The sequence below is a fragment of the Ovis aries genome, chromosome 18 (genome assembly GCF_016772045.2).
Source record: "Ovis aries strain OAR_USU_Benz2616 breed Rambouillet chromosome 18, ARS-UI_Ramb_v3.0, whole genome shotgun sequence".
NCBI lineage: Eukaryota > Metazoa > Chordata > Mammalia > Artiodactyla > Bovidae > Ovis > Ovis aries.
In genome coordinates this window covers 31329353-31355023 of record NC_056071.1, presented here as the reverse complement: position 1 = coordinate 31355023, position 25671 = coordinate 31329353, and the positions used below count along the sequence as shown (strand labels likewise).

At 51.6% G+C, this 25671-nt stretch overlaps 1 protein-coding gene across 21 annotated transcripts; it reads left to right on the top strand.

Annotated features, from left to right (window-relative positions):
* The first annotated feature begins 572 nt into the window (after window positions 1-572).
* PPCDC (phosphopantothenoylcysteine decarboxylase) lies at window positions 573-25422 on the top strand. 21 transcript variants are annotated; one of them, XM_027957171.2, is made up of 6 exons: window positions 573-608; window positions 5212-5417; window positions 19404-19499; window positions 20381-20509; window positions 24213-24381; window positions 24802-25422. In XM_027957171.2, the coding sequence occupies exons 2-6, from the start codon at window positions 5235-5237 to the stop codon at window positions 24885-24887; spliced, it is 663 nt and encodes a 220-aa protein (XP_027812972.1). In that variant the 5' UTR covers window positions 573-608; window positions 5212-5234; the 3' UTR covers window positions 24888-25422. The 21 variants fall into 21 exon arrangements, 20 of the variants coding, with proteins under 20 accessions (XP_027812972.1, XP_042091165.1, XP_060257407.1 ...); XM_042235231.1 differs by having other exon boundaries at window positions 5009-5417; XM_060401424.1 differs by having other exon boundaries at window positions 573-634.
* Window positions 25423-25671: the final 249 nt, after the last annotated feature.

The following is a 25671-nucleotide window of genomic DNA, read 5'->3' as shown; positions in this document are numbered from 1 at the left end:
CCTCGCCATGGGCTGTGGGGCATGGAAGTAGGGTGGGTCCATGGGCCTGTAGCCTGTCATTCCCAGAGTTCAAAAGTCACACACTTCTGTGTAGTTCTTTCTCTGAGGCAGCCTTGAAATTGCTACAGAGTCCTTCTGCCTGTTAGGAGTTCTGAGTTTCCTGAGGAAGAGTTGAGTTCACATTGCTGCAGCTAAAGATCCCCCATGCTGCAACTAAAAGATTCCGCATGCAGCAGTTAAGGCCTGGCACAGCCAAAAATAAATGAATAAATAAAACAAAAAACATAGAAGATAGGCTCAGTAAAAGTATTAAGTACTGCAGTGATAAGCAGTGTGGGTGGGGCTGGGGGGATGAAGAGGTCAGACAACTGGCAGGCCCAGATGAACACAGGAAATACCAAGAACTTGGGAACCGGTGTTCTTGGTGGGATTCCCCGAGTGGACTACAGTTCCTGGAAGGCTGAGAAGTTGACTACAACTCCCAGAAGGCTACGCGGTCGCGGAGGCAGCCTCCGGCAGCCGTAAAGTTGCATGCCAGGCAGAATCAGCGGGAGGGGCGACCGGGATACCGCGATATTTGGGGCTGCTCCGAGACGCGCCTGGCGCGGGTGAGGAGGCTGGGGGAACCGAGGAGGCAGGTGTCTCGTGGTGGGGCAAGCAGGAGGCAGGGGAAGCTTCGTTGGCGACTTTGACCTCTTTGTGTGACCTCAGTTTCCGTGTATGTGGGTGCGTGTGTCCATTTGTGTCCTTCCTCTCCTATTGGTGCCCAAGAATCTTTGTTCGCCGCTGCGGGTCTGCTGCCGATCTCCGGTTTTCTGTGTGTGTGTGTGTGTGTGTGTGTGTGTGTGTGTGTGTGTGTAGCAGTGTGTGTGTAGGGGCTGTGGAGTCTATGGGTCCGGAGCGCTATGGACCTGTTCCCAGCTCCACCCTGAAGTGGGGCATTTATTTTTTAAAATTAATTTATTTTTAATTGAAGGATAATTTCTTTACGATATTGTGTTGGTTTCTGCCAAACAGCAGCATGAATCAGCTACAGGTATACTATGAAGTGGTGCATTTCTGTATGTGCCCTCCCGTCCTTGAGTTATGCTCTTCTGCAGTTGCCTAGGGCCCTTTAGTTTAAAAGGTGGCCCTTTAATCTAGTTTTATAAAAGGTAGCCCTATCGGTTACCTACGTTTACCTCTTGCCTTAAAGAAACAAACAAAAAAAAAACCCGAGCCTACTTTCAAAAAGGAAAGGGGATGGCCCAAGGCACAAACCATTTTACAAGTTGATACAACAGAAAAAGGAAAGCCCTGGGATATTGCACTTATCCTCTGGCACTCTAAAAGTGCTGAATGATGTTAAAAAGTGAGAGTGAGGCCAAATTTTGTCAGAGAAGAACTTCAGTGCTGCACTTTGAAGTATTGGAGGCCAGTGCCAGGTAATAGGCAGGAGAGATTCCCAAGTTGGGGAAGTGATGGGTACCTTGGAGCAGAAGTTGTCCTCATCTCTCCTAGTGGCTGAGAGGTAGCAGTTCCCAAATCACTCCCTTGTTAGTAGCCTCCGCGTGTGAATGTAATATTAATGTGTGAGTGCTAAGCTGCTTCAGTCCTGTTAGACTCTGTGCAACCCTATGGACCAGGCTTCTCTGTCCATGGGATTCTCCAGGCAAGAATACTGGAGTAGGTTGCCATGCCCTCCTCCAGGGGATCTGCCCCACCCAGGAATTGAACTTGCATGTCTCACGTCTCCTGCAAGGGCAGGGGGGTTCTTTACCACTAGTACCACCTGGGAAGCCTGAATGTAACGTGTCCCCAACTTGTGGCCTTGAGGAAGGATGCCTAACGGGGTTCCAGGAGCTGCAGAATCAAGCCTGCCTGCTTCTGGTTTGAGAGAAGAGCAGTCTTAGCAGAATGTCAAGACCTTGAGTTCTCCCTGAAGAGTTCCTTGCCTTTCCTTGAAGGAAGGGATTTAAAGTGCTCCTGCAGCTGTGCCACTGCTTTTAATGACTGGGTTTGGGGGAAGAGTGCTACTGCCAGGAGCTGCAGGTGGTACTTGGGCAGAGTTGTATTGACTGGTGGGAGATAAGTGAAGAGCATAATCTTGGGGCCAGGGGTGAGGAACTTTGATGTCAGGCCAGAGAGTCCTGGGTTCCCTGCCCACTCACCCAAATTCAGTTCTTTTTTCTGGGCCCCAGCTCCTGTTTGTGGTTGGGCTGGCCTGAAACCGCAATCTGGATTTTTTTTAAAGCCCTGGTTCTGCCCTGGCTCCACACTTGCCCGTATTGTGATTGGCAAGCATTCCGGAAACTTACTTAACTCTGCCCTAATTAAACTCTTTGAAAAGGAGACTTACACGTCACAAGGCTGCCACAAGTTGCGGCTCTTTATCTGTCTGGCCTTGTCTTTCTCAAAGGACAGAGAAACTTGTCATTTTTCTGGCTGTGGCTGCATGCATGTTGCTGCCTGCATGGCTAGCACCCCGGGAGCCTGAGGCTCAGTAATCACAGCTTTCAGCCCTTTGGCCTTTCTGCTTACCAGCTGTTTCTGCTGCTCAAGAGTTCCTGTGAGTCCAGCAGAGCTCAGGAAGATGAGGTGCTGTCTACAGATAGCTTTGAGAGTAAACATAGAGAACTCCTGCCAACTGTTGCCCTCAATGGGACTGGCAGTTTGAGCTGATTTTGACCTTGCTTTCAGATGTTGGTTAAATCATCTACTCTCCAAAGTACATATCGCCCCTCCCTCTTCTTTTCTAGAAGGATATTTAGGGTTTGGTCCTTAACAAAGATTGCTCAGCAGGCTAAGTATTAATAGGAAATCTTGGGCTGTACCACCTGCTGTGGGGAAGCAGTTGAAGTCACCAGCATGAATTCCTGCCCCAGATTTAACTGGTTGCTTTCAGTAACCTGTTCCTTAGGAATTATATCAGTTTGATGTGGTGGTGCTGGTGCTGGTGGTTTAGTCGCTAAGTCATGTCCGACTCTTGCAATCCCATGGACTGTAGCCTGCCAAGCTCCTCTGTCCATGAGATTTTGTCCATTTTCCTTCTCCAGGTGGTCTTCCTGACCCAGGGATTGAACCTGCTTCCTGCATTGCAGGCAATCTTCTGTATTGCAGGCAGATTCTTTACTGTTGAGCCACCAGGAGGAGATTTTAAATTCAGTTTCTGATTTTGCAGGAATCTCTCTTTTCCTAGGCCTGGTTGTATGCTAGGGTCAAGGGTCAAGGTTTGGGATTTGGCAGATGGGTTTTTCTGGAGAGTTGAGAATGTGCCTCCTGGATGCTGATTAGCACACAGATTAGTTCTGGGAAGAGGCTGGCTGATAGGCCCTCTAGCCTTGTCAGCTGCCAACACAGCTCTCCAGGCCTTAGAGTAGACTCAATTCTGCTGTGGGCAAACATGGCCCTGGCTGAGGCTCTGATGTGGAGCAGAGATTGAGATTGCTGACAAATGGAACTTTGGGGGGATGTCTTGTTCTACGAAGCTGGCCTGTGCTTAACCTCTGTTGAGAAGGGTCTGGGCCCCTGGGAGACCCTTCCAGATAAGAGTGATATAATCGACCCAAACATGGTCCTCAGCTCATATGGGTATGTGTCTGAGTCTTAAAGGTAAATAATGGGCAAGGGGGCCCTAAGGAGCCAAGGGACCTGCGGAGTAAAGAGGGAGCCCTTAAGGGTTGCAGTCAGATAAGTAGCCATTGAGTGACTCACTGGACTTCTTCCTCGGGGTCTGCCTTGGTGTCCCTTCCCCTTGTTGATTCTACCCTTTTTGAGTACATGTCCCGGGATACAGAGAGCGCCGCTTTACCTCTTGTCTTTCACGCATTGACTCAGAAGGTTACTGACGGGAGGAGCTTCAGAGATCACCTGGTCCTGTCTTTGCGTTATTCGATGAAGAGACATGTGCAGGGAGGGAGTGACCCTGAGCCAAGGTTACGCAGTGGGTCAAGAGCACATGGACAGAGCCCAGGGCTCCTTATTCATAGGCCAGGTGTCTGTTCTCTGCCCAGCTCTGCTTCAGAGGGTACAGGTGATTATCCATTCAGCAGATGTTCAGGACTTACCACAGGCCTGATACCTGCCTAGTGGTTTGTGTTTAAACCAGGTCAGACATTTAGGGAGCTTGCTGGTGGTGGTGGTGATGGGAAAGTGGTGACGGAAAGGCAAGGAAACTGATGTCCAAATGGAATCAGTGATCACTGAAAGGTCCATCCCACAGAAGGACCCATCTCAAATGATTTCAGGTGTGACTTCTGTCTTCTCAGTCCATGCACAGATTCCCTGAAGGCAGCAACTGTGTCTTCCAAAATTCTTTTGCCTGGTGTGATCACCCTTGGTGATTGTTGCTGATGGAATGAGTATGTTTTGCTGGTGCAGCCTGCCAGAGTGTAGGATTTGATGCATCCATCAGCCATATAATCATAAACAATCACTTCTAACAACATCTGGGGACTAGAGGGAGAAACCAAGCAGCTAATCTCATGCGGTGGCCTTTATCCTTTTTATGCTGTCTCTTCTTGGCCGTGGAATTGTAGGGTGGTACCTAATCCACAGGGAAAGGGACAGAGAGGCAAATCCCTCCCTGGAGCACCCAAACCCCTTTGTTGCCCAGGGGTCCACCCCATAGGCACCCCTGGAACCTGCCCTGCCAGTCTTCAGTCAGCCCAGCCCATGGCAGCGGCTCCTTCTTCGTCTGCCCCCTGTAGTCTCTTCACCACCAAGGTGCCCTCCAGACTTCTTACCAGCACTGGTACCGTCTTTCTAAAATGAAAACCCACCCTGGCCCTCACTGCCCTTGACACTTAGTCCTTGACCTGATTTTGTCAGGAGTCCCTGACCTCCTGCCCACCCCACTGCCCCCTCGTCACACTTTGACCTCACTGCTAAGCTACTCTTTGTTCCCCAAACCTGCCACCCTCCTTCAGGCCTCTTCACTTTTGCAAGATTGCTCTTCTTGTGAAGTTTTCTTCTCTGAGAAACTTCCTCGTACTACAGAACTCAACCTGAATGTTACTTTTTTTTTTAGGTTTCTGACTACTTGGCACTGACCATATTACAGTGTGACAGACTGATGTGCGGTAGGGGCGTCTGGCCTCATCAAACTGCTCCCAGAAGCTGGGATTATTGACCCCTGGGGAGCCCCAGCATCTGGCCTGGCATCTAACACAGGGTGTTCAATACATTTTGGTTGAATGTATGAATGAAGCAGGTGCCCTGTTCTGCTTTTAGATCCTAAATCCTGACAGAGCTTTATGGAGCCCAATTCTGGCAGGCTCCCAGGACTCGAAGCCACTGGACCCCACATGGAACCAAGGGCCACATGTTCAGCTGCTGCACCCTTGAGAAGACAGTTCCGTGTTCTCGTGGGAGTCACTGGGAGTGTTGCAGCCCTGAAGTTGCCTCTTCTGGTGTCAAAGCTTTTGGACATTCCTGATGTGAGTATCCTTACGAGACAGCCTCTGACATTAGAGAGCTGGTGTGCTGGGGCCAGCCCATTTTTGTGCAGTACACAGGGTTTTCTTTTTCTTAAATCATGGTGTTTGTGAAAGTCCTCTGTGTGCATTGATATGTGGGGGATGCAGCAGACAGAGATGAGTGGGACAGTATAACCAGGAACTAGATTAGATAGACACAGAATGAATGGAGACTGGGAAAGGAACACTGGTGAATGGAGGATTCGGCTTCCCAAACACTGACCTTCCGTTCCCTGAGGTCCTGGTGTGGAAAAGGGCTAGCTGAAGTGTGGCAAGTTCTCAGCGCCCCCTGGTGGCTGTGGGCTCCCCGCTTTCACTCCATCCTGGACATTTCTGCCCCGTCCTCCTTCCTTGTTGGACACTGTGGCTGTCCTGTCAGTCCAAATGCACTGGAACCTTAGCGACTCCTTGTTGCCTGCAGCTCTGGTTTCAAACTCTGCTCCTTTAGGTGCCCAGAGATGCCCAGAGACCACGACGGCGTGCCAGAGGTAGTGGGCTTAGCCCCTTGCCTTTGGTCAGGTCACCTCATCGTTGATCAATTTTATGTATGGGGTTCCCGGAGAAGGCAATGGCACCCCACTCCAGTACTCTTGCCTGGAAAATCCCATGGATGGAGGAGCCTGGTGGGCTGCAGTCCATGGGGTCGTTAAGAGTCGGACACGACTGAGCGACTTCACTTTCGCTTTTCACTTTCATGCATTGGAGAAGGAAATGGCAACCCACTCCAGTGTTCTTGCCTGGAGAATCCCAGGGACGGGGGAGCCTGGTGGGCTGCCGTCTCTGGGGTCGCACAGAGTCGGACACGACTGAAGCGACTTAGCAGCAGCATGGGGTTCCAGGGCAGATTCTTTTGTGGGAGAAGTTGAAGGCTTTAAAAACTGTGAAAGCCAACAAGTGATAACCCTACTTCTTCATATATCCTAGGCCCTTTGTTGGTCTGTTCCTCCTAGCAGCCCCTGATGGCCTTTCCTTTGGGCCAGCCCCTTCCAGGCTGTGCCACCTTCCCTACTCTTCCTTGCCCTTTCAGTTTCTTCACAAACACTTCACATAAAAGCCTTCCTAGCCTGCCTCAGCCCATGTGGTTTTGTTCAGTTGATGTATTAAAGAAAGACCAGAAGTAGGATTTTATTCAGGAAAACTATTGTGATAAGGGAAATTAGACCTCAGTATAGAATTGGGTTTAATTATGAATACAGCAAGGAAAAGTGAAGCTTTGTAGCCAAGGAGTGGTGTGTGTGTGTGTGTGTGTGTATGTATGTATGTAAAATTAAGAAGAAACATCAGGCTAAGGGAGATTTTAGCATACTGTCCTGGCTGATTCTCTCTGAAGGCAGCCCAGGTGATCACACATTGTCTAGGGAGTGTTGGCGAATGAGGAGCCTGGTGAGATATCCAGACTGATCACATAGCGAGGGTGTGAGATTCTGGCTAGTAAACCAGTGTAGCAGCAGGAATCGTGCTCAGGAGGATGAAGCCTGGGGACAGGCCTAGTTGCAAAGTGGCTCAAAAGAGACTGACTAATGTTTGGTTAAGAAGAGAATCTTGACCAAGCTGGGGAACCACACATGACCTTTGACGCAATTTGTGATGTTAGTTTTGTGGGTGTTGAACAAAGCTAGTGCAGCTGATGGAATTCCAGTTGAGCTATTTCAGATCCTGAAAGATGATGCTGTGGAAGTCCTGCACTCAATATACTAGCAAATTTGGAAAACTCAGCAGTGGCCACAGGACTGGAAAAGTTCAGTTTTCATTCCAATCCCAAAGAAAGGCAATGCCAAAGAAAGTGCAAACTACCACACAGTTGTACTCATCTCACACGCTAGTAAAGTGATGCTCAAAATTCTGCAAACTAGGCTTCAGCAGTACCTGAACTGTGAACTTCCAGATGTTCAAGCTGGTTCTAGAAAAGGCAGAGGAACCAGAGATCAAATTGCCAACATCCACTGGATCATGGAAAAAGCAAGAGAGTCCCAGAAAAACATGTATTTCTGCTTTATTGACTATGCCAAAGCCTTTGACTGTGTGGATCACAATAAACTGTGGAAAATTCTTTGAGAGATGGGAATACCAGACCACCTGATCTGCTTCTTGAGAAACCTACATGCAGGTCAGGAAGCAACAGTTAGAACTGGACATGGAACAACAGACTGGTTCCAAATAGGAAAAGGAGTACGTCGAGACTGTATATTGTCACCCTCCTTATTTAACTTCTATGCAGAGTACATCATGAGAAACGCTGGGCTGGAAGAAGCACAAGCTGGAATCAGGATTGCTGGGAGAAATATCAATAACCTCAGATATGCAGATGACACCACCCTTATGGCAGAAAGTGAAGAGGAACTAAAAAGCCTCTTGATGAAAATGAAAGAGGAGAGTGAAAAAGTTGGCTTAAAGCTCAACATTCAGAAAACGAAGATCATGGCATCTGGTCCCATCACTTCATGGCAAATAGATGAGGAAACAGTGGAAACAGTGTCACGCTTTATTTTGGGGGGCTCCAAAATCACTGCAGATGGTGATTTCAGCCATGAAATTAAAAGACGCTTACTCCTTGGAAGGAAAGTTATGACCAACCTAGATAGCATATTCAAAAGCAGAGATATTACTTTGCCAACAAAGGTCCATCTAGTCAAGGCTATGGTTTTTCCTGTGGTCATGTATGGATGTGAGATTTGGACTGTGAAGAAGGCTGAGCGCCAAAGAATTGATGCTTTTGAACTGTGGTGTTGGAGAAGACTCTTGAGAGTCCCTTGGACTGCAAGGAGATTCAACCAGTTCATTCTAAAGGAGATCAGCTGTGGGTGTTCTTTGGAGGGAATGATGCTAAAGCTGAAACTCCAGTCCTTTGGCCACCTCATGCGAAGAGTTGACTCACTGGAAAAGACTCTGATGCTGGGGGGGATTGCGGGCAGGAGAAAAAGGGGACGACAGAGGATGAGATGGCTGGATGACATCACGGACTCGATGGATGTGAGTTTGAGTGAACTCTGGGAGTTGGTGATGGACAGGGAGCCCTGGTGTGCTGGGATTCATGGGGTCGCAGAGAGTTGGACATGACTGAGCAACTGAACTGAACTGAAACTGCTAGGGCGCAGAGTGTGCTTTTTCCTTGCTTATGTCTGCTCAGCACTTAAGTCAGAGTGACACAGGTGGGTGTACCCGAAGCGTCCAGCAGGGGGCAGTGCTCACTTGCAGATGACCATGTCGTGACTCACAGGCAGGGGCGGGAAACCTTTTTTTTTTTTTTTTTTAAACTTTCCACAAACTTATACCCAGAAAGTCACCCCCTTACCTCACCCTCCAGGCAGCCAGGGATGCCAGTCAGGCCAGAAGAGGGGAGGGTGTTGTGGCTGCTCTGAGGCTGGGCAGTGGTGCTGGTGGGGCAGGAACCACTTTGGCCTGCCCCCTCCTCGTGTGCCCAGAACCCTCAGTAGGAGCTGGCCCAGTGAGAACCTTGAGGGCGGGAGGCAGCCTCTGCCGCTGCCCTCTGGGGAGAGAGGGAGCCATGCAGTTCCCTTTTCCCATAGCCCCAGAGCAAGTGAATTTCCGGCCTGGGGCCGGATGGGGGCAGGGAGTCCTATCCCAGGAAACAGATGGGCAGCCTCAGAGCAGAGGGAAATGGCAGCTCTACCGCTTCCTGCCATCCCACTGGGCCAGCATTTAGCCGGGTGTGAGGAGAGGGTTGCCTGGAGCAGGGAGGCTCTCCAGCCGGCCCCTGGCCTTTTAGTCTAGCCTCTGTTGCCGACAGGCCACATCTGGAACAGGACTTGGCGCCCCCTCTCCAGCTGGAGTTGAAGCTGAACAACTCCAGAAGGGCAGTGATCTAGCAGGGAGGACTCCCGGAGTTAGCCTCTGGGGGCCTGCCTTTGTCATTTTAAAATAAAGATGAGGACTGTCACCCATCCCCTCAGGCTGCCGTCAAGGCTCGGGGAGGGGGGCAGAGCTGAAACAACTTGTCGTCTTGCGCCAACGCCTGGGCACAGCTCCTGGCACACGGAAGCACTTAACGGTGTGTGTTTCCTGCCCTTCACCCTCTCCTCTTCCCTCGTCGTCGTGTCCTTTAGGGCAGCCACTTGTGTGGGGTGCTGGGGTTGTTGAGGCAGCCCACATGAGAGGAGCCGGGGAACCATGTCTATCTGCTGCTGTGGGGGGGCCCACGGCCCTCCCTTCCTGTGGGTAGACATCTCCTAGAGTGGCCCAGTGGGTAACCCTCGGGGGATCCCTGCTTGCCTTGTGTTGGTCCCAGGGTGGTGGCCTTCCCTCCCTCGCCCCCACCCTGCCCCCTACTCCCTGATGGAACTGATCTCCCCAGTGCCCTCCTTCTGAGTCACCCCCCAGGAGTAGTCTTTGTGCCTTGGAGCAGTCCTCCTCAACTCTTTGCCTAAGTCATGTGTTCACATGCTTTCCTGAGCTCCCTGGGGATCCCTAGATTTTGACCAGCAAACAGCTAGCAAAAGCAGCTGGGCTGTGGGCGGCAAGGAACTGGGTGATTCTACAGACCTGGCTCACAACTGCTGATTCATCAGTGTGTTCAGACTTCCCAGGAGGACCACTGACCTGGAGCCAGACCAGGGAGACTGAGGGAGTGAGGGGTAGGAAGGAATTTGGATTGCTGCCTCACACACCAGCCATCATCCAGAGTGGCCACCTGCAGAGAAGCCTTGGAGCCTGTATGAGAGGTGGGAGGAGTTGGATGTGGTGGGGCTGGCCAGCCCTCCCTCGAGAGAGGCTGCTACGCAGAGAGGATTTCTCACGCTGGGACTCTGGGCAGGTCAGATCTTTTTTATGGCCTCAGTTTTCTTATCCCTGCAGTAAAGTGGGGGCTGGATAATCAACTGATTGATTTCTAAGGCCTCTCCTGGCGTCAGGGCTAGGAGATTCTAGATGTGAGGGCAGAAAGGCCTAGGACCCAAAGACAGCCTGAGAGAAGGTCCTGGGATGTAGGGGCTGTGGCTGTTTTGCATTCTGTAATTGTCCTGTAATTGAGCAGTCAGCTCAGTCAGTTTGTGCCCTTTGGTTGACACCCTCCTCACTGTGGAGAAGACAGACACCTCTGTCTGCTTTTGCTGGGCAGGTGTCAGCAGGGCTGAAAGCCAGAAGAGGATTTCTGAAAGTGGGGAAAATCTCCCACCCAGGAAGTTGGCAGACCTTTGGCTTAGAGAACGTTGAGTTTCCAGAATGCCTGTCAGAACGTTCAGGACTGTTAAGAAGTGAGGGAGGAGGGCCTGCATATGTGCAGAATAAAATCTTTTCTGGTTTTCTGGAGGACTGTTGGGCAATATCTGGAGAAACCAAAAATGGTCACAGGCCTTGATTCACCCATAGGATTGAACCCTATAGGGATATGGAAGCTCACTAAATGCACAAGCATGTTCATTTTAGCACCGTTTATAATTTTAAAATGGAAACAAACCAAATATCCAGCAGTAGAACTGTGGGCCAGTTATGGTTCAACCTCTTGATGGAATCCAAGGCAGCCATTTAGGAGCCTGGGTGGATCTCATGTGCTGCTGTGGGGCAGTCCTCAGGATACAGGTGAAATGAACAAGGTGCTGAGGTTAGCAAAGTGTGGCCCATTGGCCACAGTCTTGTGGTCTGTTTTTGTATGGCCTGTAAACCATACAAATATAAACTATTTACCTTTTAAGATGGTTGAAAAAAATCAAAAGAAAACTATTTTGTGACACATAAAATTATATAAAATTTTATTTCAGTGTCTGTAACATTTTACTGGGACACATCCATACCCACTCATTTAAGTATTGCCTATGACCATCACTTCATGGCAAATAGAAGGGGAAAAATGGAAGCAGTGACAGATTTTATTTTCTTGGGCTCCAGTATCACTGCAGATGGTGACTGCAGCCATGAAATTAAGACGCTTGTTCACTCTGACAAACCTAGACAGCATATTAAAAAGCAGAGACATCATTTTGCCAACAAACGTCCATATAGTCAGAGCTATGGTTTTTCCAGTAGTCATGTATGGATTTGAAAGTTGGACCATGAAAGCTTGATGCTTTCAAATTGTGATGCTGGAGGAGACTCTTGAGAGTCCCTTGGATTGCAAGGAGATCAAACCAGTCAATCCTAAAGGAAATCAGTGCTGAATATTCATTAGGAGGACTGATGCTGAAGCCGAAGCTTTGATACTTTGGCTGATGTGAAGAGTCTACTCATTTGCAAAAGACCCTGATGCTGGGAAAGATTGAAGGCCAAAGGAGAAGGGGGCAGCAGAGGATGAGATGGTTAGATAGCATCACCGATTCAGTGAACATGAATTTGAGCAAACCCTGGGAGATAGTGGAGTACAGAGGAGCCTGGTGGGCTACAGTCTGTGGGGTCACAGAGTCAGACCCAACTTAGACCAACAGCAACAACTAAATGCTACAGGCTTGCTACTACAGAGTAGAGTAGTTGTAACAAAGCCTAAAATAGTATCTGGCCGTTATATAGAAAAATTTTGCCCGCTGCTGGCATATAGTATTCCTTTTGTGTGTTGACATGTCTAGGTTAACTGGTTGCGATTTTCCCTCTGGAGGTGGTTACCCTTGTGGCTAGATGGGGGCAGGACGAGAGACTTGGATTTTACGTCTTTCTGTTCTATTTTGATTTTCTAAGCTCTGTGTGTACTTACTATAGTTTTTAAAGTCAGTGGAGCTTTTGCTGGGGATATCATGGAGTGTTTTTTGTGATTTTATGCTTGTTTTTTTTAATACTTCTCATTGAGGAAAGGAGAGCAGAAGAAACATGGCCTGGTTTGAGGTTTTCCTTTCTTTCCAGGCAGGGACCACCTGCCTGCTCTGTGGTCCTGCTGTGGAAACTGGTTCAGCTGTTGTACTCTGAGGCACTTATTTGGGCTTCCGCTGGCTTGGCTGGCCCCATCCTTCTCTGGCCTGCTCCCCCGGGGAGTGAGTTCTACAGGCCACAGAGGCAGCCAGCCCTGGGCTCCTGCACCAGGGTCCTTCTCTGATACTCCAGAACAGCGTCCCGAGGGAGAGCCTCTGCAGTTGGCTGCTCTAGCTTCATTCTTGAGAAATTTCTTTAGTCAGGGAAGTGCGCAGAGGGATTGAGTGCTTTCCAGGTGGCACTAGTGGTAACCTGCCTGCCAGTGCAGGAAACCTAAGAGACACAGGTTCGATCCCTGGGTCAGGAAGATTCCCCTGGAGGAAGGCACGGCGACCCACTCCAGTATTCTTGCCTGGAGAATCCCATGGACAGGAACCTGGCGGGCTGCAGTCCACAGCGTTGCAAAGAGTCCGACATGAGTGAAGTGACTTAGCACGCATGCACAGAGAGACTGGCAGCCTGGTCCTACTTGAATGGCAGGAAGGGCCATGTGCCGAGAATAGCAGCTCCCCCAGAGGCCAGTTTGGAGGCAGAAGAGAGAATGGCAGAGCCTGGTGGGAAAGGGTAAGGGTCACAAGAAGGTTAGGATGGTATAGTGAGCTGGAGGGGCTCTTGGAGGCCCTGTGGTCCAGATGGCTTCTGGCTCAGGAGGGAAACCAGGCCAGAGAGAAAGCATTCGTGCGAGATCCCCCAGCCAGTGGGCTGGCAGAACTGGGCTCAAGACCAGGTTTCTTGACAACCATCAGCAAGCGGACTCGAGAGCTCAGATTACGGGCATTCTCTACTCCACCTAACCACAGCCGTGAGGATGAGAATCCCCAGGCAGGTGTGAACTCCTGCCTGGTCCACCTTGCTTTGTAGTCAGGGGTCATGTATCACCCATCCACTTGATAGACAGACACCTAAGCCCCTACCAGCTCTGGCTGCTGTGTGTGTAGTGGGCTCAGTAAATGTCTGTCAAGTGGAGAGATATCATGGTGAGCCACTGGGACACCCACTCAGCCAACCGGAACTCCCTCGGGGATTTGTTAATGAGGCTTCCTCCTCCATAGCTTCCCCCCAACCCCATGTGCTGACTGCACCCAGAGCTCTTTTGTCTACAGCATACCCGCCACCCCCACACTCAGGGTCATGCCAGCTGCTTGGCTGGCCCCTAGGCCCCAGGCACTGCCAGTGTCAACACTGGGAGGCCCAGTGTCATGGTCTTCTGCTGCAAGACAGCCAGAGGACTAAGCCCCCAGAGCTCTGGACTCCTCGCCTTGTGCCAGGTCAGGTCATGGCTGGTGCTTCCTCGGAGAGTCCTTGTCAGTCTCCTGTGGAGCCATAGTCGCATGCCCTGTAGGAATCCCTGCTCTTTTCTAACCATTCAGCTAGGGGTTCCGGCTGGGGCTGTTCTCTACTTATATATACCAGAGCTGTGGTATATAATACAGTAGCCGCTAGCTGCATTCAAATTTAAATTATTGAAATAAAACCAGAAGTTCGGTTCTCCTTGTCACACCAACCACACCTCACGTGTTCAGTAGCCATGTGTGGCTGGAGGCCACCATACTGGACAGCACAGATGTGACGTGTTTTCTTCGCTGCAGAGAATTGTGTTAGCTGATTTCTATAGAGTGGTGGTTCTCCATCGGGGCAGTTTTGCCTCCCAGGGAACCCTGGACAATGTCATTTTTGATTGTTACACTTGAGGAAGGGTGCATCTAGCTCATGGTTGTAATGAGTAGAGGCCAGAGATGAGAGCGGAGGTGGACATTCAAGCCATGGGATTGATCTCATCTGTGGCTGTGAAAATGTTTTTCCACAGGTCCCTTTGATACCTGCTCCAGAAGGAGCCTGGGCCAGGCCAGGGACCTAACCGTAGAAGTAGAGGAATTGCCCCAAATTCTGTTTCCCATTTCCCCTCCCTGACTCTCCAGGACCCCAGATGGGATTGCTGATGTGTTTTCAACAGAGAAAGAACGCCAGACTTTCCAACTAGTTTCAGAAAGGAATCTCCATACATGCTAAGCAAAATGTAGGCAGCTTATACTATAGGGCCTGGCCATGCCTTGGTCACATCACACAGAGGCTCAGGTTAAAAATATTAAGACAGAAACTGTTGGCAGGGCTGTCACCAGGGGGCCAAGCACAGAGCTGCCTTTCAGGAACTCTGAAGTGTGTGAGAAACTGTTTTAATGTCCAGCCTTGCTTCTCTTTGGACCCAGAAGGGTGTAAGAGGAAGCCAGGGAGGGTTCCTGTCCTCAGGAGTTTTCTGCTCTGCCAAGGCTCCTTAGCATTTGCTAAGGGAAAGGTCGGGGTGAATGAATAGTCCAAGTTATTTAGTATCTCAGAAGGTAACATGACATGCCTTTTTTGTGAAGAAAAAAAAAAGTGTATGGAAACCCAGGGCCTAGCTCTTGGCTCCCAGAACCTTTTTACAGAGTGAATGAAAAGGAAAGAACAAAGCCTATGGGACTGAAGAATCGTATCAAGTGACATCCCTCTAAAACCAGAAAAACTAGCCTGGGCCTGCCAGACAACACTGGGGTCAGGGTCACTGCCAAGGAGATGTGGCTGCTTTATAGGGGTCAAGGGAGGGCCATTGGGAATGATGGCTCATCACATACTCTTCACATAACTCTGTATAAAGACATCGACCCCAAGAAGCTCCCTAACAATGACTGTGTAACCTGGGAGGGTAGCCAGAGAGACTAGAGAGGAGCTTAAGGGAAAGATCTCGAGTAGCAGCAGTGGACCAGGGTGGGAGGCCTGCCTGGACCCCTGGTTGGAACTCCCCCAGGAGCCGGGGGAGACGGTGAAGGGCACGTAGAGGGAAGGGAAGGGTAGAGCTGACAGGGAGGAGGGAGCCCCTAACAGGGCCATCACCAGACTGGGGATGTTTCTGAAGGCTGGCCATAGGCACAGTCCTCACTTTGAGAACTGGCAGATTGGAGAGCCTGGGGAGAGCAGGGCAGAGTTAGGAGAGAGGGGAGAGCAGGGCAACTAGCTCTTCAGGAAGCAGCTTTTCAAGTTTCAGAATAGAGAGAATGAATTGGGGTGATCTTAAGGGGCAAACTGTCCAGGATAGTCAGGAAGTTCTTAGAAATAAAAGAAAGTAATCCCTTAAGGAAAAGAAGGCAGTGATCGGAAGCTGATAGAGCTACCAGGGAAGCTCTCTGTTGAAGGAACTGGGAAAGCAGTTAAATGGGAAGGAGGACATAATAACCAAAGATGAAGCAAGAATATGGTCCAGAAGTCACCAGTGACCTGAAGCTTGCAGTGAAAACTCAGAATGACGGAAATGACTGATGCACATATTTGGAAAAAACAATGAAACAACGCCCGGTCCCAGAGGCCAGTGGTATAACGTGGGGTAGGGTGGGGGATTCTTGAGTCCTAACTTTGTTTCCAGTTTTTTCTTTTGAACTTGAAAAAGAATAAATGGTGGTAGAAGAGACTTGACCCAGTTTTGGTGATTCATCTCCTGAATTGGGCAAGCTTTGTCCTGGTGTGCTGAGGTTGTGGTTGGTGACCTACAGGTCCTACTTGGAAAAGTTCGTTCTCTCTTTTTTTAAAATTTAATTTATTTTATTATTATTTTTGGCTGGTCTGGGTCTTGGTTGCTGTGTGTGAACTTTTCTCCAGTTGAGGTAAGCAGGGGCCACTTTCTCATGCAGGGTGCAGTTCTCATCGCCTTGGCCTCTCTCTCTTTTTTATTTATTTTTTGCCATGTCTTCTCTGGAGCACAGGCTTTAGGCACACCGGCTTGAGTAGTGGCAGCACGTGAGCTCAGTAGTTGTGGTGCAGGGGCTTCGTTGCTCCAAGGTATGCGGAATCTTCCTGGAGCGGGGAGCAAACCCGTGTCCCCTGCACTGGCAGGCAGATTCTTGTCCACTGCACCTCCAGGGAAGCCCAGGGTTCATTCTTGATTCTTTCCCACGCCAAGCTCCATATGGACCTTGGGGAAGGCCTCTGCTCTTGACCTCGTTCTTTTCGTGATTTGGATTTGTGTCTTGGGACTATTGACGGTGGTACTGGCAGAGAACAGGCCGGGGGGAACAGGTTTGACATTTTAGCTCTTCACTGACTGAGCAAAAACAGTGGGCCAGCTCTGGGAAGGTGGAATCCACCAGGGAAGTGTGAGGGACTTCTTTTGGGAAAGTAACAGTGCAGGTAGAGTTTGGGGCTTGTGGTTTAGCAGCAACATGGGGGAGAAGAACTCCTGAGGTTTTGCTGATTGCAAACACTGTATACGTCAATTCAGGAGGATGTGGCTTCCAGAGCTGGTGTGGGCTCAGCCTCCTCTGACCAACCCTCGGTGGGGGCCGGGAAGTGAGACTCCAGTTTCCTTGAGCCTAACCCCGTGCCACCTTCTCAGAGCCCCGTGGGCAGAACAGATGGTTCCAGCCTGAGAGTTCTTCAGTTTGGGGAAATCTAATTTTATTTCTTTTGTAATTTTCACCCCTCTTATTTTACTGATCTCCCCTTCAGTAACTCATTAGTCAGATTTTGGACCTCTTAAGTTGGTCTTCTGATTTTCTCTCTCTCTCTTTTTTTAATACTATTATCCATCTCTTTATGTTCTACTTTTTGAAAAATTTCTTCTAAACTTACGTTGAATTTTTTCTTTGACTATTTGTACTTTTAATTTCCAAGAGTTCTTTTTTGTTCACTGAATGTTCATTAAAAAAAAAAAAGAGCATCTGGTCCTGTCTGATCTGATCTGTTAATGCCTCTTTCCATTTCCATATATTATGTGTTAACATATCTTAACTGCTGGGTTTTTCTTTTTGTCCTCTTTGTTCTGGGTCTTCATACCTTTAAAAAATCCCTTTGCTTTTGTTTCAGTGGGCTTTTTGACAGGAAACAGTTTAATCCACTGTATCTAATTGCATGTTTATTCTTTTAAGCTTTATATATCTTTTTAAGTGTGTCTTTTAAGACATTTTGATGTGATTGATGGATTTTAAAACATCCAATATAAGAGTCTGAATCTTGATCAGGGAGTTTAGCCAATTATATAATTACTATAATTGCTATTCTATTAGGACTTACTTCTTCCATCTTATTTAATGCTTTCTACTTATCATGTATTCTCACTGCTTTTTTGTTTCTTTTCCTTTCTCGTTCCTTTATTGTGTAGATTGAATTTTCTTCTGCTGGTTTGAAAGTTATATATTCTTCTTGTGGTTCCTTCTCACTTATTTGGCCCCATACCTTACCTCATCACTGTCTTGGGTCTTAAGAGTCTCAGCACCATCCTGCCTTTTTCCGTTCTCTTCACCTGTGCTGGTCCTGTGACATCTTCAGGGCTGGATTCTGTGGGCGACAGCAGCCCTTTTCCTTTGCCACCTTGCTCGGAACTGGTCCAGGCTCCTTCAGGGCTCTCCTGGAAGGGACCGTGCTGCTCAGCAGGAGCAGGAGGTTCTGTGCACGTTTGGGGGCTGGTAGGTTCCCAGGAGGGAGCAGGAGGGTGGGCGAGTCTGCGAGCTCTGCTGCACGGCTGGGAGGCCCAGACCTGAAGCTCTTCCACAGCCTGCCTCTGAGACTTCTGCTCCCTGCTTCCAGCTTCACTCTCAGATGCTGTGCAGAGCGGTGTCCCACAGCCCACAGAAGGTGGGAAACAAATGAGGAGAGGGAGCCTTGGCAAGATGATAGGAAGTGGCAGGGACTAGGTGGAGAAGGCATGGGCATAGCCCATCCAAGAAAGCAGCCATTGCTTAGCACCACCAACTCAATTCAAGCAACAGCGTGGCCCCCGCAGTGCCAGAGCTTTTGAGAGAAACCAGAACATTGGATTTTCTATGTGAAACCTCCCATAACATCTTACAGAAGAACTCGAACGAACTTTTGGGCAAACCTAATATTTTTTGGCTTAAAAATGTTTATAACCCCCGTGTAGGCCACATGGAGAAGACTTTTGAGAATCCCTTTGATTGCAGGGGCATCAAATCAGTCAATCCTAAAGGAAATCAACCCTGAATATTCACTGGAAGGACTGATGCTAAAGCTCCAATACTTTGGGCACCTGATGTGAACAGCCGGCTCATTGGAAAAACCTGATGCTGGGAGAGATGGAGGGCAGGAGGAGAAGGGGCCGTGGAGGGTGAGATGGTTGGGCAGCAGCACTGACTCAGTAGACATGAACTCGAGCAAACTCCGGGAGACAGTGGAGGACAGGGAAGCCTGGAGTGCTGCAGTTCATGACTTAGCGACTGAATAGCAACATCAAGGCAGTATAGCACCTCTGGCCCAGACACTGTCCCCAGTGATCCCCCTGGTTGGTTCTGTCCTTGTTACCCTTGACTTTTTCCCCTCCTGGATAAATGTCCCCCAAAGATGTAATTTCCTACCCCCCTCCCCTCTTAGCCACCTCTTCTGGGCCCCTTTCCTCTGTCTGCTTGTTAGTCTGGCATCTGTTTACCAGTCATGGAAATGGGTCTGGTGTCGTTCACACTGTCATGTGCTATTTCTGTTCTGTTAGCCATCCCCCTTGTTTGCGTTATTAATTTATCTACTAAATGAACAACTCGAGGGTAACCATCACTCTTGCCCTGTGAGTATTGGGCACTAGGGTTTGGTTTTCCTGGAGCCTGTCTGCAGCAAGAGCCCATGAAGCCTGTTCCTAGAAGTCCTGGGAGGGACTCTGCTTGCCTGCTTGCTGGGCTGTGGCTGCAGACACCACGTGCAGGGCCCGACTCCCTAGTGCCTTGGCCTGCAGAGGGCAGACCTGTGGTGTAGCCCAGAGCTCAGGACCCGGGAACCTCCTGGGGGGGCCCCCTCTTGCCTGCCCTGGTCTGTCCCTGCCCGAGTGGCTGGAGCCTGCAGCTTTATATATGCTGGGCAGTTGTGTGACTCATTCCTCGGCAGCCCCTCCGATGGGGAAGTGAAACGGCTGCACCTGGAGAGGCTTGACCTTTGGGTGACAGCGGAAGTAACTGTGCAAACGCAGGGCTCACTGCCTCCGAGGGAGAAGCCCTCTCTGCAGCCAGGCTGTGAAGAAAGCTCTCACCTGGCCTGGCCTGGCCCCATGTGGCCTCCAGGCTGGGGGCTCTGCTAACAGTTTCTCTTCCCTTCTCCCCCCCAACCCCGCCCCAACACTTCTCTTGGTGACAGCTGGAAGTAGCCGTGGTCACAACTGAGAGAGCCAAACATTTTTACAGCCCCCGGGATGTTCCTGTCACCCTCTACAGCGACGCTGATGAATGGGAGGTCAGTGCTGGGCCCCTGGGCTGGGTTCCCTCACGTCTGTATCAACGGGACAAGACAGTCCTCCCTGCAGCCTGTGGTCCTGGCGGCCAGAGCGGACAGGCTAGGCTCAAGTCCGCGGTCAGGGCCTCTGGGCAGAGGCGATGAGGAAAACATCTGTCTAGCTTCTGGCCTGCAGGAGGCCCGCAGTCTCCTCCCACCCCAGGCAGAGCTCAGCATTGGCCCCGTGCCTGGGCTTGAGTGTCCTTGTACTTATCTGGGCTGATGAAACCACAGAGGAGCCCTGTTCCCACCACCCTCGTCCACGTGGCCCCCAGCGTCAGGGCCGCCGGGAACGCCTCACTTCCCACGGCTGCCGGGCTGCCCTGCTGCTCTCCCGCGCTGGGGCAGGCTCTGGTCGATTCGCCAGACGTCAAGTGTGGGCCCCACAGGGGTGCCCTGCCAGGCATTTTTAAACATTCTCAGCCTAGAACATTTCTGGCTGGCCCGTCTCCCCCACCCCGCCCCCTCCATTTCTCAGCGCCCAGAGCCTTTCCACTGGCTTGGACAACCCAAGCATCCGCCTCAAGCAGACAGGCCAGGACTTCCCTGCCAGATGTCAGTCCTCTTGAAAACCAAACCATAAAGGGAATAGCTCAGAGAGACAAGGGGCGTTTGTTTCCTCAGGCCTGGTTTCTCTCAGGCCGTTGGTGTCGCAGCCAGGGTTCACCAGCGTAGCTGCCAAAGGGGTGGCAGTGAACTGGGGTGGGGGGCGTTCGGGTGGTCTCCCTTGGGTTCCTGACTCACTGCCCCAGGTCTGTGTTGGCCCTCAAACTGCTCCGGCCCCTCCTCCCTCCACCCTGAGAGTGGCCGGCCCAGTGACCCCACTTCCTTCGCCCTGCCAGATGTGGAAGTGCCGATCCGACCCAGTTCTCCACATTGACCTGAGGAGGTGGGCGGACCTCATGCTGGTGGCGCCCCTCGATGCCAACACTCTGGGGAAGGTGGCCAGTGGCATCTGTGACAACTTGCTTGTGAGTGACTCGCCGGGCCTGCCTCCCTCCTGGGGCCATGCTCACCATGGGCTGCTGCTGCTACTGCTAATACTGAGTCGCTTCAGTCGTGTCCGACTCTGTGCAACCCCAGAGACGGCAGCCCACTAGGCTCCCCCGTCCCTGGGATTCTCCAGGCAAGAACACTGGAGTGGGTAGCTGCAGGCTTCTTCTGGACAGTCTTCTCACCTGGGAATCCCTGTATGGTGGGCTGGTTTGCTCAGAACACAGTCCCCTGGACCGCCCTCCACTTGGCCTACTTGTGCTCTGGCAGGTGGCCAGATGGCCTGGGTCCTGATGGGCGGACTTGACTTGCGAGTGCCCTCTGAGGTGTCCACCCCTCAGGCCCCTGGGTGCTCATGCCCATGGGCTGCCCTCCACATGCTTTCCCGCTGGCCTCCCTGCCCAGCTCTGTTGCCGGTCCCCCTTAGCTCTGCCTTCCCACTAGGACCTGCCTATCATGGGGGCAAACAGATAAGAGTGTTTACCTCCTCATGCATTTCCCAGGCACACTTATCTCTCCTGTACTTTTAACCACAAAGCTGAGAGGTAGTTTCCCTGAAATTGTGGAAATTAAAGGGGAAGAAAGGGGACAGGGCAAGAGGCTCCAGGTGGAGGAGAGGAAGAGAAGTCCAGGTGTAGAGTGGGGATCATCTTCGGCCTGAAGGACCTCCAGGGAGCTGCTGTCCTTAAGGAGCCTTTGTTTACATGAACATCCTGGAAAGACTGGGTGTTTTCCCTATCCTTCCCACCTCTTTCGTATCACCCCCCTTCCCTCATTCTTCCAGCTTTTTTACCTGCCAGGGACCAGGCCCTGTGTGGACAGACACACAGGACGCAGGGAGCTGACAGTCTGGAAGGAGAGGGTTTTTGGCCTGTGCTCTGGTATGCGGTATGTCAGTCCTTTGACGATGGAATCACCATGTTGCACGGTATCGGGCATACAGTTGGCATTCAGTAAAGGCTTATTACATGTATGAGGTAATCAGTAATTTTACTTCCGCTAACAGCAGAAGGTTTTCAGAGTTTAATATGCTGAAATGACTGACTAAGCTGGGTCGAGGTTTTGGGGGCTTAGATAGGGGGTTAGTCTCTTTGCTTGTTGATGGGTACTTAATGTGCTTCTCAAAGAAGCTGCTAGTGATTTAAGCATCATTTGAATTAGAGCACAGGTGGTCAGAAGAAGAGCAAGACACAGATCGTGTGGCAGGAACAGGGGTGGGGGAATGCAGAGGAGGGCGGGCTTGGGCCGTGTTGTCAAGAATGCCTCCAGGTGGGGCTGGTACCTGGTTGACAGGATATCAGAACGGGTCAGGCTCCTGGTCACTTTCATCTAAGTGCCTCAGCACTGTGTGTAACCAGCACCATCTCACCAAATGTCCAGGCTTTCCTCAGCCAGCTGATGTGACAAGGCACGCTGACCTCTAGGAGCTAAGCCCCACCCTGGGCCAACTCTCTGAGAACTCCTTGCTCACTCCCGAAAGCTCTGCTTTCCTCTTTTCTTCAGACCTGCCAGCGCTCCCTGGAATCTTTGGCGTTCCCCTCTACTGAGTTGGCTGAGCAATAGAATATGTTCCCAAGACCAGGCCTGAGGCCCTTTGCCTCAAAGGTTTCACTTGAAGGTGCAAGTATTTCAAAGAACCGCAAATCCTACAAAGTTTAAGCTGTTGTCATCATGGTCTGTGGCTGTTTTCTCTCGAAAGATGTTTTTTCCTTATATTCTCCCAAAGGAGCTTGCCCTGCTTCCTCTCTCCTCCAGACCTTCTCCCTGAAATTGGGGTGCACACTGTCTAGATCTTGGGGTGCACTGGAGCCGTGTGCTAAGTATGAACCTATGTTCCCAGTCTCTGGGCCCTGGGCCTGGGTGACGTGAATCTCTGTCTATCCTCTGGCCCACTCAGGCTCTGGCCCTTCTTTGTGCTAAATAACCAAGCAGATCCAGAAAGAGGAGATAACTTCCCTGGGTCACCTGTCTAGCTGGCAGCTGGTCTCCTATCCCAGATCCAGGCCTTCTCTTAGCCCAAGCGGATTCCCAGGGGCAGAGCCTGAGGTGCTACATACAGCATTGGCCAGACAGAAATGACCGTGGGAACTGATGCCTCCTTTCAGTCTTTCTGCTGCCAGAAGGTTCCTGCTGGAGCTGTGGTTTGTCCAGGAAGCGCTGAGCTTCGTGATGAGATGGGAAAAGCTGGAGACGTATGGGGCACAGAGGGGTTGAGTTTCTCTCTGGTGGGCGTGCTTTGCTTTGAGGGCATTTAGAAACTCCAGCCCTGCCACCACCCACCTCACACGGAGTCAGGGGACTCTTCTAGGTATGCTCATGGCTTCTGCAGAAGCAGCAGGTGGCACGGGGCCAAGAGGAAGTGTGGACTGAAACTGTCCACTCACAGCCGGGTTGCCCCACCGCAAGGACTTGGTGGGGAGACAAGCGCTGTGTCTGAGATGACGCGAGCAGCCAGGGCCTGAAGCTGTGTGCTGACCCGCTTCCTTCCTGTCGCAGGAGAGGCCAGGGGCCCTGAGGAGGGCAGGCATTTTCCCTGGCCCATCCGTGGCATTGTTCTCTAGACTCCCCCTCTTTTCCCGGACAGGCTCCCCTTCAGGGAAGGAGTGTGCCCACCACTGGCTCCCTGAGGGGCCCACAGCCCAGGCAGAGGTGCCTGGAGCTGTCAGAGCCTAGGGGAGTGCACTGCTGTGGGCCCCTGAGCTTATTTCCCTCCAAGGCAGCCCCTGGCCCAGGGAGCCTGTCTGTAATAATAACAGGACCTACTATTTCTGGAGCCTGTATCTGTGCCAGGCCTGTGCAAAGAGCTTTATAAGCATGCTCACCCTCCATCTGCACGACCACCCAGGGAGAGGGCTTTTGCAGAGAGGAACCTCAGACTTCTGTCATGAAAGGACTTGTTCAAGTTCTCATGGCTAGTCACAGCAGAGAGCACAGCAAGATTTGAACCCAAGTCCGTGTGATTGCAAAGCTCACAGCGCTGAAGACTCCATCCGTGAGCTGGTCTGTCCTTTTCATAGCTGCTCAGGTAGTGACTTGGAGGGGCCTGGCAGCGGGAGGTAGTGAAACCACACGAGGCAGTGGAGGACTTGGGCGCTGTGCAGAGCTTCCCCCAGATCACTGTCTGGGTGTCACCCTGGGTAGCAGCTCACCTCCTGGAAGTGCAGCTTCCCCTCGGTGACGTGGGACAGCAGCTTCTTTACAGGGTCACAGGGCGGGCTCATGAGATAGCACGTGGGAGAGGGTCTGGTCCCGTGGAACCTGTTCTCATGGCCATGCTTTAGTTGGCCTCAAGAAGAGCTAGTGTGGGGTAGACGGGCCCACCTGCCTGGCAGCCTGGTCCTCAGCTTTGCAAGAGCCACTGCGAGGTATGGCTGGCTGTAGGGAAGACAGATGCTTGGGCACCAGGAGCCCTTTCTACACAGAAGTGGAGGTATGCTTGGAGGTGGCTGGGCCATGGCCAGCGTTAGTGGAGCAGCTCCTGTATGTTGGGCCCTATGTCAGAGCCTAGGGGGAGGTGGGAGGGACCCAGAGACACATCCTCAAAGTAACGAGACAGCAGACAGTGGCCCCCAGTCACTCCAGGCCCGCAGCTGGCTGTAGCCTGGAAGCAGTGGGTAACAGTTGGGAAGTCTGGGGAGGGGTGGCAGGCAGAGCAGCAGGCACGCCCGTCCTTCTTCACAGACCTGTGTCATCCGGGCCTGGGACCGCAGCAAACCCCTGCTCTTCTGCCCGGCAATGAACACTGCCATGTGGGAGCACCCCATCACCGAACAGCAGGTGGGCCAGCTCAAGGCCTTCGGCTACATCGAGATCCCCTGTGTGGCCAAGAAGCTGGTCTGTGGAGACCAAGGTGGGTGTCCGGCCAGGCTCACAGCTCATTCCCACAGCCTCATATCCCAGCCCGTTGTGACCTCCAGCTCAGCGCTCTCACCTGGGAAATGGAAGTGGTAATTCCTCCCTCTTGGAGTTGTTCGGGCTCACCTGGGAAATGGAAGTGGTAATTCCTCCCTCTTGGAGTTGTTCGGTAATGTGCCCAGTATCCTCCCAGGCGTGCAGCCCGAACAGTTCAAGGTGGTTGCTGTAACCATTCCTGGGGCCTGTCCTGGGGGCGGGTTGTCTCTGATGGGACTCAACGGATCTGGCTCAGGCCTGGTCCTGGCCTTCTCAAGCACTGGGCTCTGGGTGGCACACTCAGGGGGCGCTGGGCAGGGGTGAGTGGAGGATGGTCCCCTGCCCATCTGCAGGGCCACAGAAGAACTCTGCTCCCTAGGTCTGGGGGCCATGGCTGAGGTGGGCACCATTGTGGACAAAGTGAAAGAAGTCCTGTCCCAGCATGGCAGCTCCCAGCGGAGTTGAACCCAGGATTTCTGTCACCCGCGTCCCTCTGAACTCAGGAGGTGTTTTTAGGCCAAGTCAGTGAAGAAAGTGGACTTTGCCAAGATGTGGTGAGACTTCTGCTTCCGCTGAGTAGTGGTCTGGCCTGGGCCTGCTGTGGAGCCTCCCGAGGGCCATGACCTGCCCCAGGTCAAAGTAGGCCAAAGGCCCAGGTCCCAGCTTCTTCCAACCAGGAGACACCCGCTTTCCCGAGCTCCTCCCCGCCTTTTCCTAGGATGGGCGCAGCAAGCCAGAGGACAAGCTGCGGAAGGTGCCTGTGCTCTGGGAAGGGGACCCAGGAGTGACCGAGAAACCTTGATCCATCGTCATGCCCGGGACCTGCTTTTAGAAGGAGCAACTTAACGACACCACAGCGTCAACTGGAGACCCCGGGCCTGTGGAGCTTCAGCTCCTCAGTGGGCACAGGGAAGCCTGTGAGTTGGCCAGACCTTGAGATTTCCCACAGACCATGCTGTGAGATTGGGGTAACAGAGAATAAAGAAAAGTGACCTTCTGAGAGACTGTCCTTCCTTTGTAGCCTGTCTGTGGTTTTGGAGGTCAGAGGCTAGGGAAGGGTCTAGGCTGGCAACTGACCAGCACTCCTTAGTCCTTGCATCATATGGTGGTTTGGGGCAAAGGACTCTGAAGCCAGACAGCCTCTCGTTCCAATCCCAGCTCTGCTGCGTGCTAGCAGTGGGACCTTGGCTTGGGGCTCAACCTTTCTGACCCTCACTTCCCTCATCTGTATTATCCTAGCCTCATGGAA